A 17,906-nucleotide genomic window follows, 5' to 3' on the forward strand; every position below is an offset into this window, starting at 1 on the left:
TCCCCCACCCTTGACAATCCCCCGGCCTCCCCTACCCCCCAGTGTCTTATGTCCATTGGCTATGCTTATATGCATGCATATAAGTCCTTCGGTTGATCTCTTATCCCCCGCTTTTGCCCCCCTACCCTCCCAGCCTTCCCGCTGCAGTTTGACAGTCTGTTTGAGGCAGCTCTGCCTCTGTATCTATTTTTGTTCATAAGTTTATAATGGTCTCTATTATCCATGAATGAGTGAGATCATGTGGTATTTTTCCTTCATTGACTGGCTTATTTCACTTAGCATAATGCTCTCCAGTTCCATCCATGCTGTTGCAAATGGTAAGAGTTCCTTCTTTTTTACAGCAGCATAGTATTCCATCGTGTAGATGTACCACAATTTTCTAATTCATTCATCTACTGATGGGCACTTACGCTGTTTCCAGATCTTAGCTATGGTGAATTGTGCTGCTATGAACATATGGGTGCATATATCCTTTCTGATTGGTGTTTCTGGTTTCTTGGTAAAAAGCAGTTATTGATTTATGCAACTATGTATGTGAAAAAATTTACATTGGGCCCTAGCTGATTTGGTTTAGTGGATAGAGCGTCAATCTGTGGACTGAAGGATCCCAGGTTCGATTCAGGTCAAGGACAGGTCAGGTTGCGGGCTCAATACCCAGTAGGGGGCGTGCAGGAGGCAGCCAATCAATGATTCTCTCTCATCATTGATGTTTCTCTCTCTCTCTCCCTCTCCCTTCCTCTCTGAAATCAATAAAAAAATATTTTTTAAAAAAATAATATTTTAAGAAAAAGTACATTAGAAGCAGCCTGACTGACTAACTCCTAGTAATTTTTAGGTCAGTAAATCATACTATAGGTATACACCAAAGTACTACACAGCCTTTAAAATTATATTGAAAATCAAGGAAATATGTTCATAGTATATAATTACGTGGGGGAGAAAAGGAAATAAAGGTCTCAGCAAAGCTGTTTATCTTATTATTGGGTCTTTTTTTATATAATTAAATTGAATGGTTTTTCTTTCCTAAAATATTTCTGTGGCTGATTACTTAGGTATGTATGTAGCCTTATTATAAAAATACTCTGAATTGAATTCTTAAAGGAGGAAAACAGCAAGCCAGTTAAATCTCAGGGAATTTCTACAGTGTGTCCAGCTTCACGATCCTCAAATGAAGCAACTTCCCCATACCATTCCCGACGAAGGATGAGGAAACTTCGAGATCATAATGTCCGAACTCCTTCTAACCTAGACATCCTAGAGCTCCACACAAGGGAGGTCCTCAGAAGATTAGAGATGTGTCCTTGGGAAGAGGCAAGTATTATGTTTCATGATGACAAAGAGAGACTTCGTTGTTCCTTAAAGTTCTTCAAATGGATACTCAAAGGAGAATAGTCTGACCAGTCTTGTTATCTAATCTTCCGTTAGCATTGTGTAGGGGTCAACAGTGCTTATGCCTGTAGAAGGGGGCGGTGGTGCTTCAACTTTCTGGGCATCAGTGCAGAAGTAGGATGACTAGATCTCATTCATTTACTGACATGTTTATTGAGCGTTTACCAAGGCCATGCTCTTACAGGCTCTAGAGAAGATTCCGGAGTGAGCACAACTTAAGTCCCTGCCTTTGTGTAGCTTCTATTCTAGCTCAGGTTGGAAGGATGGGAGACAGATATCTATATCATAAAAGGCCTGTGGTCGTGACACTGTTACGACGTCATGACCACAACCGGTCACCAGGGAGGAGTCAGTCTGGGTCCTGCCGGCGCTGCGGGTCTGGGTCTTGCGCAATATCATGTGCTGGGCCTCTAGTGTTAAAATAATACAATTTCAAATAATCATTATGAAGGAAGCCAAAATAATAGAGCAATAGAGTAAAGGGGCTTGGGATGGCTGGCTACTTGAGCTAGGGTGGTCAGAGAGCTCTCAGGTGGTGACATCTGAACTGACACTTTAATGGGAAAAAGTTGGATACACAGATCTGAGGAGAAGTATTGCTGGCAGAGGGGAAAGCAAGTGCAAAAAGCCTATCCCTCACCCAATAGCATCAGCATGCGTGACTGTTAGAATAAACCCATTAAAGTTTGAGAAATGCTTGCCTAAAGGACAAGGGGGCAGGCAGCAATCTGATCAATATAGGGCTTTGTGAAACCTGGTAATGAGTTTGCAACGAGATCTGTATCATACATAATTTTACATCTTAAATAGAGGATAGGCAACAATTTAAAATGAACAAAATGGAGGTAGCTCTGAATTAAAATATTTTAAAACAATATAGAAATTTTAACTTCAATATTTTAAATGGTGTAGAATTTTTTTTTATACTTTTTAAAGATTTTTGTTGTCCTCAACCTCCTTAACCCATAGCCATCTGGGAGAAGATTTAGCATGTTATGAAAGGTTCTATTTATTATTAAAGAAACATTTTCCATAGAAAGGAAATATTCTGTATGTATTAAAACCAGTTATTGTATGCCTTTATGTCACATAGTGGCCTTTGTTCCTAGTGATAGCAATGTGGTGACCTGTAAGCTGCTGCCAGTGCCTGGTGGGAAGACTAGGGAGTAGGTCAAAGGTAGGGTAATCGGGAAGGACCAGCAGCTGGCACTTAAACAAGTCAGGGAAGGAGAATCACTATGCACTAGGGCAGTGCTCTCCAGCTCTCCAGCTTTCTGCAAGAGTGAAATGTCTTTGAATTCGCTTTACACAAGTTTTACATTCTACTTTATTGTGTGTTATTGTTACAGGCCCTACAGAAAGACAAACCACATTCCTGCTTAGGCTTTAGGAACCATTTGGTTTTAGTGGCACGCTGCTGCCTGTTTCCTGGCCTGGGTGGTTGCCTAGTCCAGTTTGGGATGCAGAGCTAAGGGAGGAGGTGATGGCTTGACTTTATTCATTTAGTCCAGTGGGTGTAGTTGAGTATGGAGATTAAGTAAGTTCTGTTTTTATATTTTAGGACATCTTGAGCTCTAAACTGAATGGTAAATTCAACAAACATCTCCAGCCATCTTCTACCGTACCCGAATGGAGAGCAAAAGATAATGATCTACGATTACTGCTGACAAATGGAAGGATAATTAAGTATGTAAACCAGATCAAAGTATCCAACCGATTAGCTTTCAGGGGGTTCCCTCTGTTTACTGAATCCACAGTCCAATTGTTGTTCAGCTAACCACATATGGGCCAAGTGGCTCAATTCTCCACTCTCTCTGTAAATTAAAGGGGGAGTGTACTGTTTGGCCGCACAAGTTGCACTATTTTTTGACTTATTTTTCCTTCTATATACAGAGACGAAAGACACCCCTTCGCAGATCAGAGTCTTTATACAGTAGACAGTGAAAATGAAGAGGATAAGAGAAGGACAAAAAAGGCAAAAGTGAAGATAGAAGAGAGTTCAGGAATAGAGGCAGTGGAGAATGAAGAATCTCAGAAACCCCTTAATAGTATGTTTGTTTTAATGGTCATTGTAAAGGTCTCTTTATTACTAATGTGATAGCATGTGAAGTAACTTGCAAGTTCTTACATTTGTACTCTTTTGAGAAATCTGAAGTATTTCTGAGTAATGTATCCATTGGGGAAATACTGAATGTGAATGCCCAGAGAGGTGTAGAGCTCAGGGAAGGCATTATTAATGATGAGGACATGTGCAGGTTAGTGACATGCTTGTCTGGTGACAGTTTTTACAAGCGTCACACGAAAGCTCCTGCTCTACTCCACATAAAACAGTCCCAAGTTTAATGGGATTTCACAAATAATTTTAGCTAACATGTATATGGTTTTCAGAAGTAGGAGACATATAATTGGCTGACCTAAAACTATTAGTAATCCATGTATTGTTTTTCTTGGCTGCCTGTTGACAAGAGGGCCTCTACTTGGCTGTTAATTGCTTATCATTAGTGTGACAAACAGTAATACCTCTTCCTCCTCAATTTTAAGGAGCAGTTAAATATTTTGATATTTGACAAGTAAGTGTTCCAGATAATTCACATTATTTAATCCAGAGTTACCTTAATTCCTGCTAATTTCAGGTAAATGTGATATTGCTGTAGTTGGTAATTACATTTGTTCACATGATGGGGAAGGTGGTTAATCAGTAGAATTCATCAAGCGGTAGTTCTGAAGTAGTGCCTCATGGAAGAGAAAGGCAGTGCTAAGGCCGTCTATAAGCTTGTTGAATTCACTACCTACTTGAATGCTTTTGTTATCTGTTGAGAGAAATAATGCAAAAGGGAAATTGAGAAGTTTCTTGTAGCTCATGTTAGTGTTGGAGGCTTTTTTCTGGAAAGAAATATTTTTAAAATTTTCAAATAAGGAATGTATAATTATGTTTAATAAATTCTAGAAATGTTTGTAGAATACACTTCAGTTTGCATCTTGGTCATTTGGGGAGAAAGTTCTTGGAGGAAGAATGAATGAAAAGAAAGGAGGATAGAACAGGAGTGACATAGACACGAAGCTGGATGGACTTTCAATATCACCCTGTTCATGACCTTCTCTTTGACTCTTACTTCTCAGGGTTTTTTACAAGTGTGAAGTCAGAACTCAGGAATCGATCATCAGAATATTCTGACATTTCTGATTCGGAAGACTCTGGACCTGATTGCACTGCTCTGGTATGCCCAAAGGCCCGTGCTGGGTGCTATTGGGTGGAAAAATGAACACCCACTTTCCTTCCCTGTCTCTCTGACCTTTGTAGCACAGGGTCTTTCCCTGTAATAATCTCTCTCTCTCTCACACGCGAACACACATGTGTGACTGTTTACATTTGCTAAATGTAGCTTTATCTGATTTTGGAAATGGTGGAGGGAAATACTGTTTCTCATATATCTCCTAGGTTTTATATTTCATTTTACCTTAAAGAAAACATGTACTGTGTGTTTTTTACTACAGAATTATGTTACTATAGTTATGGAGATTTTCACTTTTTCGTATGAAATACAGAAATAATTTCATGATAAATTAAGATTCTAACTTACCCTAGACAGATAAAGTATTTTTTGTTAGTTTGTACAGTCTTGGTCAGATTTCTTATATAGCTTTTCTTTCATTTAATTATTTATTATCTCAGAAAAATAATTTTACCACTGAAGAGTCTGAAAGTTCAGGTGATGAAAAGAAACAAAAGATAACATCAAACTTCAAGGAGGAATCTAATGTGATGAGGAACTTTCTTCAAAAGAGCCAGAAAACATCTAGAAGTGAAATTCCAGTTAAAAGGTAGGTTTGCTGATGGTAGTATTTTCATGACATTCCTATATAATAAAAGCCTAATATGCTAAGTGTCCGATCGTCTGGTCATCCATTCAGCCAATCAAAGCGTAATATGCTAATGCTATGCTAAGACTGCTCAACCACTAGCTATGATGTGTACTGACCACCAGGGGTCAGACAGTTGACCAGTCATATGACGTGCGCTGACCACCAGGAGGCAGACACTCTGACCAGTAAGTTAGCTTGCTGCTGGGTTGATCGGGACTGAGTGAGACAGGCCGGACATGCCCTGGAGCCCTCCCCACAGTCCCTCCATGGCTGGCCAACCTCCCACATCTCTCCCCGGCCCCAAGTGTGCACAGATGGGGTCCCTCGGCCTGGCCTGTGCCCTCTAGCAATCCGGGACACCTCAGGGGATGTCGGAGACCAGTTTTGGCCCGATTCTGCAGGCAAGGTCAAGGGACCCACTGGTGCACGAATTTGTGCACCGGGCCTCTAGTGTGATATAAAGACATGAAAACATTTCTTTTAGTTTTAAAATTTACCAAAATGCCATTAGACTAAATAGGCTCTTATATTTTTGGTTATCTGCTTTTTAGGGAATGTCCTACCTCGACGAGCACAGAGGAAGAAGCAATTCAGGGCATGCTCTCTATGGCAGGGTTGCACTATTCCACATGTTTACAAAGGCAGGTACAAAGCACAGGCTGCAGCAGTGAAAGAAACTCTCTCCAGGATCCCAGCAGCTGTCACAGCAGTAACCACGAGGTTAGGCAGCTGTACCGCTATGATAAACCAGTGGAATGTGGTAAGAAACATAAAAGTAACTCATGACCCCCAATGTAATAGCTCTATAATCCCAGTTGAAGTTAGAGATTATGAATAACTGTTTATTGCACATTTTTAGTTGGAAATGGTATTAAGCATATTGGCCAAAATATACGTAATGTTGACAAGTTATGTAAGGTGCAAGTATAAGAATTCAAAATGTAAATTAACTGGGATTGAGAGTCATGTTCACCAGCATAATTTTATCATTGCTATTAAACCATAGTGTTATTTCCCTTTTATAAGTTGATTACAGTGGAAGGAATATTTGGTGCTTTATTATTATTATTATTATTATTATTTGTTAATTCTCACCCAAGGATATTTTCTCCATTGATTTTTAGAGAGAATAGAGGGGAGGTGGGGTGCAGGGAGAAAGAGAGAGAGAAACATCAATGTGAGAGAGACTGATTGATTGGTTGCCTCCCGAATGTGTCCTGACTGGGGCCGAGGATTGAACCTGCAACCCAGATATGTGCCCTTGACCAGGAAGTGAACCCACAGCCCTTCAGTGTGTGGGCTGATGCTCAAACCACTTAGCAATACCAGCCAGGGCCTTTAAATGGTCTGCTAAGCTTGAACAATCACCTTTATTTTCTTTTGTAGGAGGGAACTTTATGATTAGGGACATTCTCTCCTCAGCTTTAAAGGAAGAATTAGGAAAGAGGAAACTCAGTAGTAACATCAGTGATGCCACAGAGTGTTTTCTTCTCTGTGCCTTTAAGGGAAATTTTGTTTCCCTAAAAGTGTGGGGAGGAGCTGGTATTATGTTGAAACCAAATGCCTATTATAGCATTTGTGTTTGTTCTCACGGAATTAAATGTCAACTATGTACCAGGAGTTTGACATTATTCCACTTAATTCTTGAAACAACATTTTGTTGTAGGTAATATAACTTTACAGATAAAGGAAATAGACTTAGTGAAGTTAATTTAACTTCCCCATACTTATATAATTAGTATTCATTGGTGTTGGAATTTGAACCAGGACTGTCTGATCCCTTTGCTTATTATCTAAGAGAAAACTGAAGTTTAGAGAGATTAAATAATTTACCTAAAAATGCATTGGTAATGGGAGAACTAAAATTCAAATCTAGGTTTCTAGTCTGTCCTTTCATTTTGTCTCTCTATAATCTGTTTGGTCCCTTGAAAAGAAAGCTTCTGTGCAAATACTGCAAAATTCAGACAAACATATGCCTTTATTCTATATGGGAAAATATATCATTTTTAGAGAGTGTGTATTGCACTTGGTTTTATATCTACAGCAGATGGCCATAAAATTTTACTCCAGTCTTCCAGCATCTGGCATAAAACCTGCCATATAAAGACAGCCTTTGAGAAGATTGAAGGAATTAGCATGTAAGACAGTGAGCTGATGACTGTTTTGTTTTTGAGAGGGAAAGAAATGTGGTAAACATATATGAATAAATATTTAAAGAATTAACATACTCAGTTTTTAATAAAATGCAACACAAATTTGCTTTCAGTTTTAAGCATTTAGCAAACTTTGTTCTTTGAGATCAAGTTTGTGTGAAGATAATTGATTAAAACTTCTCTCTAGGGTACCATGTCAAGACTGAAGATCAGGACCTGAGGCGTTCCTCTTGGGTTAAACAATTTGATACAACTTCCAGATTTAATCTTCAGGTATATTCAAGCTTTGAAACATTAAAAGGAGATTTAGAATTGTCATTAACTCTCTTTTTGCTTTCCTTCTTTTTTTTTTTTTTTTTTTAACTGCAGTTAGTTATCAACCATTAGATCTGGGGAGGTAAAAAATTACAATTAAATGCACATTTGAACAACTATCCATTTTTAGAGATTCTGATATAATGACTAATGCAAAGCTCATGGATATATCGTGATCTGGAAAAGAATAGCTTATTCCAGGAAGTAGTTAAAAAATACTGGCTGCCAGTACCTTTTGGTGTGTTTAGTTAGAATGAAACAGGAAAGGAAAGTACTAGAGGATCTCTATTTAATCTCTAAAATTGTTTCTTGTACATTTTTAATTTCTTTTTTTTTTTTTTATTGTATTTATTATTTATTTATTTACCTACTTACGTTAATCCTCGCGGAGGATATTTTTCCATTGATTTTTAGGGAGAGTAGAAGAGAGAGGGAAAGACCAAGAGAAACATCAGTGTGAGAGAAACACAGTGATTGGTTGCCTCCTCCAGGATCCCCAACCAGGGCCCGGGCTGGGGAGGAGCTTGCAACCAAGGTATATGCCCTTGACTAGAATCCAACCTGGGACCCTTTAGTCCAGAAGCTGACGCTCTATCCCAACCATGTCAAACTTGCAGCCTGTGGGCCATGAGTTTGACATGCTTGCTATCCACTGGGCCAAATCGGCTAGGGCTTGAACATTTTTAGATGCTTAATTTCTTGGAGAATTTGATGAGAGTTATAGATTCTCTTTCCAGAAAATGATCATCATAAATGCTGACTTTTGCTTACATATTCTTATGATTTAGACCCCAGACCACTCATTGACTCCAAATTAAGAACCCTTGCTCTAAGAGAGGACACTTTATATATTTGGATCCCAGCGTATTAATACATATACCAAGCAAAATGAACCCCTTATAGCTTTTTAAAATTTCCTTTTTTTAAATAAAAATATTTTTATTGATTTTAGAGAGAGAGGAAGGGAGAGGGGGAGAGAAAGAAACATGGATGTGAGAGGGAAACACTGATTGGCTGCTTCCTGCATGCCTTTCACTGGGAATTGAACCCGTAGAATCCAACCAGTGACCTTTAGATTCACGGGATGACACTCAATCAACTGAACCACACCAGCCAGGGCCCAAAATAGCTTTTTTAAAAAGACAAAATTTTACCAATAGTGCTAAGCAAGGAAAGTAATATGACTTTTTGCTGCAAATCTTAGAAAACGACAGCCAAAGAAAGAATCAAAATTTTCATGTGGCAGATTGGGGTCCCTAAACCTCCTAGACTCCAAGCATACTCGTGAGTAATAGAATTATGGGTATTTTTTAATTTCTTCGTTTGGCTTATCCATATTTTCTAAATACTCGCCAACCGCTTTTACAATAAGAAAAGAAACCAATATACCAGGTTATTTTTCAAGGCAGTTTTGTCTGTACAAGTTCTTTTAACAGTATCCTCCAGACTCAAAGATCAGGTAAGAAATCCCTTCACTGTTATCATTCACTTATTCGGTGTATGATTTTACAGTGCCTCACTATAGCTGGTCATGGAGTTTATAATTTCACTATAGGATTCAGTATTAAAAGTAGCTATTTTTTAAATCTAACTGTTGTTTTTATAGTTGTCTTTGAAAATGAAGATAGATGATTAGCATGATCATTTTGGAGACAATCATTTCTTTTGTTTATAATTGAGAGATATTTTAGAGGCATGTCAAATCATAGCAGTTGTCTCTTCATGCTCAAGCATATTTGTACAATAATTTATTTTTATTTTTTTAAAAAATATATTTTATTGATTTTTTACAGAGAGGAAGGGAGAGAGTTAGAAACATCGATGTGAGAGAAACATCGACCAGCTGCCTCCTGTACACCCCCTACTGGGGATGTGCCTGGAACCCAGGTACATGCCCTTGACCGGAATCGAACCTGGGACCTTTCAGTCCGCAGGCCGACGCTCTATCCACTGAGCCAAACCGGTTAGGGCTGTAAAATAATTTAAAGCAAGTCCGTGCTTAATGCTGTTTTTAAAACTTATTTAATCATTACAGAATTGGAGATATAAGAAAGTAAGATTAAAAAAGAGAATCAGAGATACATTTTATATCTCGCACCCACATAATTAAAGCTGATTTTGTGAAACATCACATCTGCAGTGTGCTCTGTCTTTCAAGTTTGTCTTTTTCTTTCTCTGTTTAATTTTGGCCATGGCTCTCTCCATTGATTTCAAGACCCGTCAATCAGTAGCAGTGTTTGTTTTTTCCTTACAGTTCACTCAGTAATCTTAAGAGACTGAAGGAAAAATGGTTACAGAAAAAACAGACCTGAGACTTCAGGATCTAGGTTTGTTTTGTTTTTTAGTAACCAACTTAAATACAGTAGAGATGAGCCCTACGGAAGTTACGTTCTAAAAAAGATAGCATATAACACAGTGAGAGATATATGGGAACTGTGCCATGCTGAGGAGGCAGTAGGACCACTTCTCCCATCTTGGCTTCCTTTCACAGCACATGCTCACTGAGTTCAGGATGGCTTGTTGAAATTACATTCATTCTCCCTCCCTCCCCTATCCTCCTCCCCTCCGTCCTCCCTCTCAGTCTCTGCCTCTCTTTGTCTCTTTCTGTCTCCCTCTCCCTCTTCTCCTCCCCTATTCTCTCCCTCCCCCCATCCATATATAATGCTTGCTTCTTGGGTTCAGTTATGATGCAGCTTCAAGACTTGAATCCTTCAGAGCTTTTAGCTTTTGGAATGAATGGGCTGTCATGAAGGGTAGTCTTTTGTGGCCACTACATGTTAAGAAAACCAAAGTTCAGTAGTCTAATTTTTCTCTCTCTTGGCTTGGTAATGTATAGAGAGGTTGAAAACTTCACTTCTTTTAAAGGAACCTTAATAATTCAGCCTTATTTTCATTCTTTAGGATCCAAGTAGAGGCCACAAATATATCAAAAAGGAAGGTTCATCAGAAATCAGTCAAAAGGTACACAGTAGGAATTCTGTGGACAGCAGTGGCTCCAGCCCTCAGAATGGAAAGTACATGCAGAATTCAAGCTTGGTTTCAGGGGCATGCCAGATAAGTAATGGCAGTGTAAGCCCAGAAAGGCCAGTTGGTGAAACTTCCTTTTCAATGCCCCTTCACCCCACCAAGAGACCTGCATCAAACCCACCACCTATCAGCAACCAGGCAACAAAAGGTAACTTTTGCACATTTGTAGGTTATGTATATTTTTGACTGTGTAAGATGATGAGAGTGGCAGTTCTGATAGAGGTAGTGTCTGTAGTCAAGTTGCTCACAGCCTGGTGCACTGTGGACACCACAGTGATAACAGTTTGTACAGGTTACTGTGGGAATAGCAGGATACTGAGTCACCTCTGAGGATCAGGAGTGGCTTTTGGGCGGAGGAGGTAGATCCTGAAAAAGATGGTAAGGGTTTAGTTAGCCCTGCCGAGTTGGGGAAGTGACATGATAGCATTGAAGGAAAGGAGCTACTGTGACCCATGGTACAAAGGTGAGAAATAGCACTTCAGTCCATTTTGTTGCTGAACACAGTTTGTTGCAGAATATGGTAAGAGCTCATGCTGAAGAGATGGGTGGGGATCAGACTGTGTGAGGGCCACCCAAGTCCTGTGAAGAAGGTTGGCCTTAATCCCTCACATGCGGAGGTGACAGGGATTAAACAGTAGAATTCCAGGAGTGTGACTTTGCCCATTCAGAACACCTTGAAGGCTTGCTCACCACAGAGCCCTCCCTTTAAATCTTCCAGGTCCTGGGTGCCAAGTATGATTTGCATCGTTACTTACACTGCTATTGGTGTTTTATAGGTAAACGTCCAAAAAAGGGAATGGCAACAGCCAAACAACGCCTTGGGAAGATCCTTAAGTTGAACAGAAATGGCCATGCACGTTTCTTTGTGTAACGGAGCTGCTGTTAGGATCACTCTTCCCTTTGGAGACCAGTCTCGGGGGTGTGGGAGCCTGGAGCTTCCGCCATGCATGTCCAGTAGAGAACACTGCCTGGAGAACAAAATGAACCTGATGCTGCATTTTCACTGTGCCACACCCACTCAGCAATAACCATTTTGGACCTGGTGGGGGAGAGGAAGAAGGAGGGTAGAACCTTAAAAGGAGACCTTGAACTGAAAAGGGTCTCTTGTCAGGGCTTGAATTTCATTTTGTTGTTGGTAGTGTCTTGATTTATTTTCAGTGGTAAAGAATTATCAATAATTTATTTAACAGATTTTTTTAAAAGTTAACAGCTTTTAAATTCTTTCTTTTTTAAAGCTATTTATTTGGAAGATTTCTGGAGAAATATCTCACTAATTTAGATTTAAGAATGTGAAGGTTTTTAAATTATTTTTGATAGTGTGTGTGTTACATGTGGGGAAGAGCCACAGTAACAGTAACTAGTCTGGACTCTTAAATTTGATATTCAGGTTAAAGTCTTAAACAGGGATTTGATGCATTAATTATTTTAAATTAAGATGTATATGGAAATCATTTTATTTTATATATTTCATGTTTTTTATAAGCTATTAGCTTCGCTTTTGCTAACATCCAAGGTGCATACTGTTATCCAGGTTGATGACCTTATATCCCACCTTCCCCCTCTGCACTTCCAGCTTTTGTGATGATACAAGACTCTTCTCTTTGCAGGGAAACACTTTCATAGCCGATGTGTTAGACCTACATATAAAAGACCCCAACATTTCTCATTTAGTTTGACATTGCAATTTTTTCCTAAATATAACAAAGGCTTCTTGCATTTTCATTTTTGCTGATGACCTGGGTTCCAAAGAGAACAGCTTTAATATCTTTTTCCTATTTGTGGAAAAAGTATTATAAGTTTGATTAAATTGTCATATTTCTAGTTTTTCAAATGCATTTGTAACTACAGAGGGCCTTCTTCATACTGCTGGTATTAGAGGGCAGGACCAACACCTGCCACAAAGGTTATATTTTATGACGCTTTTATTCTGTGTACCTAATTTGTTGGGAAATAAGATTTGACTTAGTTGTTCAGCTCTTCATAATAAGCCGTAATATAATAGGACTATACTATATTAATTGTGTAGAAGCAAGCATGTTGGAGTAGACCTTTTGCAGGGATGTGTGTGTGTGTGTGTGTGTGTGTGTGTGTTTAGTTTTTTATTTCTTAACCTTCTAAAGAATTATTTAAGACATGGATTTGAAGTAAAATGGGTGCTTCTTGTAGTTTCTTCCATCTATCCTAACTTAGCCAGTGCATATTGAGGTTAAGTATCTGATTGAGCTTTAAAGTAATCATATATCTCTTTTATGCACAATTTTTACTAAATGCCAGCTAATAATAGCTAATATTTCCCCCTACCCCCCATGGCTTAAAAATAAGTATTTTCAAGGCTGGGGTGAGGTGGGGTGGAGATATTTCCAATGCTGACAGGAGAGCATTATACAAGTTCCTACAAAGAAAATATAGGCAAATAAGATCAAATTTATTTTTATGAAGAAGAAATATGGCCATATTATGGATATCCTTTTATTTACTGAGCCAAGGTAGCAGAACTTTCCCTTCTATATTAAGTATCATGTGCAGCGCTAAGAAAAAGAAATCCATACCATCCTCCTCCATGGTTGCATTCAAATGTGTATTTTCAAAGAGAGAGGTTTCTTACTCTGCCTTCATTCCAATATTTCATGGAATAAATATGAAGTAGCTTATGAATTAGCCTTTTTGACCCAAGTGACTGAATCAAAGTCTGGATCTTACCTGGTGTCAGGAAGGATTTTGTGGAAATATTAAATGCCTATAAGTGGCCTACTTAAATTCTACACGATGCCAAAACTAGTTAAGAATGGTCATGGTTAGTCATTTGATGGATGATTAGATTTGAAAAATGTAAAAATTTGGGTTTGACTGATTGTGCCACCTTCCCACACAGTATATTACTGTGATGTTTTGGTTTTCTGTAGACATCATTTTAGTGTTTATAGAACATGTTTTTGTTTAAGAAATAAGATATATATATATATATATATATATATATATATATATAAAATATATATATATATTTTTTTTTCAGTTACATCATGATCTGGGTTCTTTTTTTTATGTTCTTCTCACAGCTCTAAGTGTTTTTAATTACCTGAATTTTTTTCTTTAACTATAAAAATTAAAATAAAACAATTTCTTTTTATGAGTTAAAATTGTGGCCAGTATCCACCCTGTGTACTTAGGCTGGTAAATACTTATTTTAAGTAGACAGTATGTGGAACTTTTAAGTGAAGGTACTGTGGATTCATTTTTGGCAATTTTAGCCCATTAACTGGCTAAGTTAAAAAAAAAACTTTCAGCAGGGTCATAAATATAACCACTACTCAGAACACATGTATCTTCTTCTGAATTGGTGCAGATTCAGCCACTGGTCCAGGGACTCTCCTAGTCTTACAGTTACTGGCTCTGATGCATCCCCTGTAGCTCGGAAATGCCTGAACCTTGAGGTAACTGCAGCCAGTATGTGGACTCAACTGTAACAGACAACCTTGTGTTTTTCCCTTGGTCTCATTATAAACAATACTACTGCACAGATACTACGACTTGGAAGACAGCAGTGGTGGCATTTAGCTAGTTAAAAGCAAATAGAAATATGTAAAGCAGAATTATGATTAAATATATGCATTTTTAATTATAGTAGTAGATAATTTTCCTGTATTGATTCAAGTAAGTAAGTTCTGTTAACCTAGTATCCACTGTACTGTAATTCATAATGTCACATAATATAATGCTCTCCAGTATTGATTAATGTTGTAAACAGTACAAAGCTGGCACTTAATAATAGTTTTGTATCCTAGAAATACATTGAACTTCATAAGCATCAGTTAATTTTTAAAGCATACAAAATTGAAAATTCTGACTGAAATCATCTTATAAACTCAGAAAACAAGGCCATCTTTATTACTACTTAAATACTTAGCTTGAATACTGTTCTGTTTTTTAATAATCCCAATTATTGCCTTTTAAATGAACTCTACTGTATTTGTTCTTATGAGATCAGCAGGTATTTATCAAACACCTACTGTGTGCCCAGCACTACATAGTACTGTGGGGAAGTGTAAAGTTGAAATGTGGTCTCTGCCTTTGAAGGTATCTTCGTCAGGAAATAAGCAGTGTTATTTTTACTTCTAAGCAAACATAAGCAAAAGAGAGCCCATTTATTTAAAAAAGCATTAACTTCATTTGTTTCAATTGAGATATACTATGCTATATAGAAGTGGAAGTAATTTTTAAAATTTAAAAAAACATTTCAGAAATTAACAATTTAATGTTGGCAGTAGAGGGTCATGGTTTGGTATGAAAGAGAGCAGACAACTTGGATTTTTGCCCAGGTTCTGCCATTTTTATGTCAGCTGTGTGACCTTGAATAAGTTGCTTATTCTTACTACATCTTAGTTTTCTCATTTGTTAGTTTGGATAAAAATGCAGTTAACAAATACATGGAAAAGTGTTTCTTAATCTACTAACACTTCATACTTGCAGTTAATTTATCATTATTTAAGTGGCCACTGATAATGAATGCACATTTTTATGCATTTTAAATTTAAACTGTTATTACTCATAAAATTTGTTTTCTGTCAAATCTATGCCCAGAGCATGCTACCTAAAAAACCTGAAGAGTCTCTAACAAGGTGCTGAATTAAAATTAAAATTAGTGCTTGAAGTGAAAGAAAAGTGAAATAGTTTATGGATAAGAGTGATACTGTTAATCCTCAAGTAATCATTAAGATGACTTAAGGAAAGATTCTTTCTGCTTGTTTCAAGAGTTGCTTTCTATAGTAACTCCCCCAAGAGCTCCTGAATCACCTTGCCACCCGGTACACCACTGCCAGAAGTAACTATTGCAGTGTATCAGCATTTTACGATTTCACATGGAGATGAAGGCTTAATAATGTCAATCTGAACATTTTTCAAAAATTCATTTTTTTCTCATTAAATATTAAGCCAGTTGCTCCCTCCAAAAAGAAAAGCTAAAGATCACCAGTTGTTTCTGGATGCCCTAGACCTGTATCTAAAGCAATCTTGAGAAGGTTGAGCATCAGGTCATTAGGAAAAACGTGTTACCGGTAAATAAAGAAGACAAATGGAACCCAAATAGGGCAGTGATTTGCCTGGGGTCATAGTAGATTCTAGATCTAGACCTCTGGTACCTTGCTTCCTACCACAGCAATGCTGTGCAGCCTCTGCTTGTCCTGGGGGTGATGTTGATATGCTTGCTAGAAGCCAGATGGAAAGAAAGGAGAAGTAATATACTCACTACATTGCTGTTGGACTAAAGTAATTTTGATACTATAGCCTTACTAAAAACCCTGCCCTTATTTTTATTTGTTCTTCAGTGAAAATCATGACATAAAAGTCAAATCTTTTATATCCCTTACATTAAATTTTTAATAATTAAGGTCATTAAGAAGCAAATGCTTATTTCCAAAGCAATTAGCTTATCATATTTGACTGTGGTTTTACTCTTTTATACTATTTTTCTCCTCTTTAATGGGTAGGGAAAATAATGTTCATTTACCCGCATTCTACCCTGTAGAGTCTCCCTCTCACCCATGGTGCCCTCTCTGGTGTCCTAAAGCTTTGTCTTAACAAGTGCAACATTAAATTTTTGTTAAAACCCTTTCAGAACTATATTCAGTGATTCTTCCAACAAGTTGATCTGTTCTGCACTATTTCACTAATAAATCCTGGCTACCACGTAGCCCTTGACCTCCAAGTAGCTTACCTATGCAAAACCTGTGACATTCTGAACTCACGTTTCCTTATTTCAGAAAGCAGTCCTAAGTGGAACTTAATCATAACAATAAACCTTGCCTCCACCTACTTTTATTTTGGCCATTTCCTTTTTAAAATGCCAGCTATTTTCCCCCAAGGTATTTCACCAAAACAATGATCATAAGTGCTGAAATATATAATATCTTGCAGGAATGAAATAACCCAGACATACTCTTATATTCCTGTGGTAGTTGGTTGGTAACAGTTACCATTATTAAGTGGAATATATAGTGAGGAATTAATTCCTTAATTCCTTGCCTAGAATCATTTCTTCCCTCAAAGATTCATACGTAACCTTTTATTTTTACAAAGCATACATATAACTTCCACATTATAGTCAGGGACCTGAGGTGTCACTTGCTAAGTGAACCCCAGGTTATTTTATATTGCAAAAGAAACCTAAACCAAACTAAGGGCCTTACATTTATGGTTAGACTGAATCAAAAGCTATAACCTCAATTTTTCCCAAAATAGCTTCTGACTGCAAACGCGTCATGCAGTTGTTAGGTATGAAATAGCACTGATCAGGAAATGCATGTGCAACTTCGCAGACTGTATTTCCTTCCGAAAAGACTTTTCTACTTTTAATATAAATTAAGCCATAATAGTTACATGCTGTGGGAAGAGGGTGAAAGGTTCATTTGAAGAGATTATATAATATGAATTTTCACATTTACTGTGAAATGTCTAACTTTTCCAGTGCTTCAGCAGGTTTGTTTGTTTTTTTGAGGGGGTAGAGGGAGGTGATAGGGTGGGGTAGTATTGATTTTAGAGATTTCAAATCTGTGAAATTTGAAAAGGGGACAGTTGTTGGCTATGGTATTTATTAGTTTTGTAGTAATGTTTTGCTAGCCTGACTGACTTTCCTTAACTGATTTTTATGCCCATGGTCCAAGGAGACTTGGTACCCTTTCTTGTTTGGGGTGTCTGCAGAGTAGTGTCTTGTCTGTTTGTATAGGCAGTCAGTGTGTGTGCACATGTGTGTCCTTTGAATACAGAAGCACACTGTGTGACTACAGAGTGGGGCGTGGCTGGGAAACGGGATGCTGAAGCTTTAAAGAGCATTTTTTTTTTTTTTTACTCTTAACAGTATTTCCCATCTTTTGCCTGCAGGCAGGGAAAGTGTACAGTATTTATTTTGCTTCTGTTTTAAATTTGTAAGTCTTTAAATAGTTTAATTGGTTATTAGAGGGGAGAACAAGTGACTTGTTTAAAGTTGTATTTGGTATTCTTTTCAATTTCTGTATTTTAAAATATTGAAATCAAAATTGTATTACTTCTGTTTTGATTTTTTTTTAGTGCTGGGTGTATTTTTGGCTCATTTTGTTTGAAAGTATAAATGTTGAAAATTGTATAAAATGTGTCTTTGAAAGAAAAAAAATTGAATTCTATATCCAA

At 37.6% G+C, this 17,906-nt stretch overlaps 1 protein-coding gene across 4 annotated transcripts in view; it reads left to right on the forward strand.

Annotated features, from left to right (window-relative positions):
* Window positions 1-17,906, forward strand: part of KDM7A (lysine demethylase 7A) — a 95,668-nt gene extending 77,762 nt beyond the window's left edge. For all 4 annotated transcript variants that reach the window (XM_036328557.1, XM_036328560.1, XM_036328558.1 and 1 more), the window contains 9 exons: window positions 1,102-1,311; window positions 2,951-3,075; window positions 3,283-3,437; window positions 4,510-4,607; window positions 5,063-5,211; window positions 5,805-6,013; window positions 7,594-7,679; window positions 10,623-10,896; window positions 11,525-17,906. In XM_036328557.1, the coding sequence (XP_036184450.1) occupies window positions 1,102-1,311; window positions 2,951-3,075; window positions 3,283-3,437; window positions 4,510-4,607; window positions 5,063-5,211; window positions 5,805-6,013; window positions 7,594-7,679; window positions 10,623-10,896; window positions 11,525-11,619 (1,401 nt within the window). In that variant the 3' untranslated portion in view covers window positions 11,620-17,906. The remainder of the gene's footprint in view (window positions 1-1,101; window positions 1,312-2,950; window positions 3,076-3,282; window positions 3,438-4,509; window positions 4,608-5,062; window positions 5,212-5,804; window positions 6,014-7,593; window positions 7,680-10,622; window positions 10,897-11,524) is intronic.

The sequence above is a fragment of the Myotis myotis genome, unplaced genomic scaffold (genome assembly GCF_014108235.1).
Source record: "Myotis myotis isolate mMyoMyo1 unplaced genomic scaffold, mMyoMyo1.p scaffold_m19_p_11, whole genome shotgun sequence".
NCBI lineage: Eukaryota > Metazoa > Chordata > Mammalia > Chiroptera > Vespertilionidae > Myotis > Myotis myotis.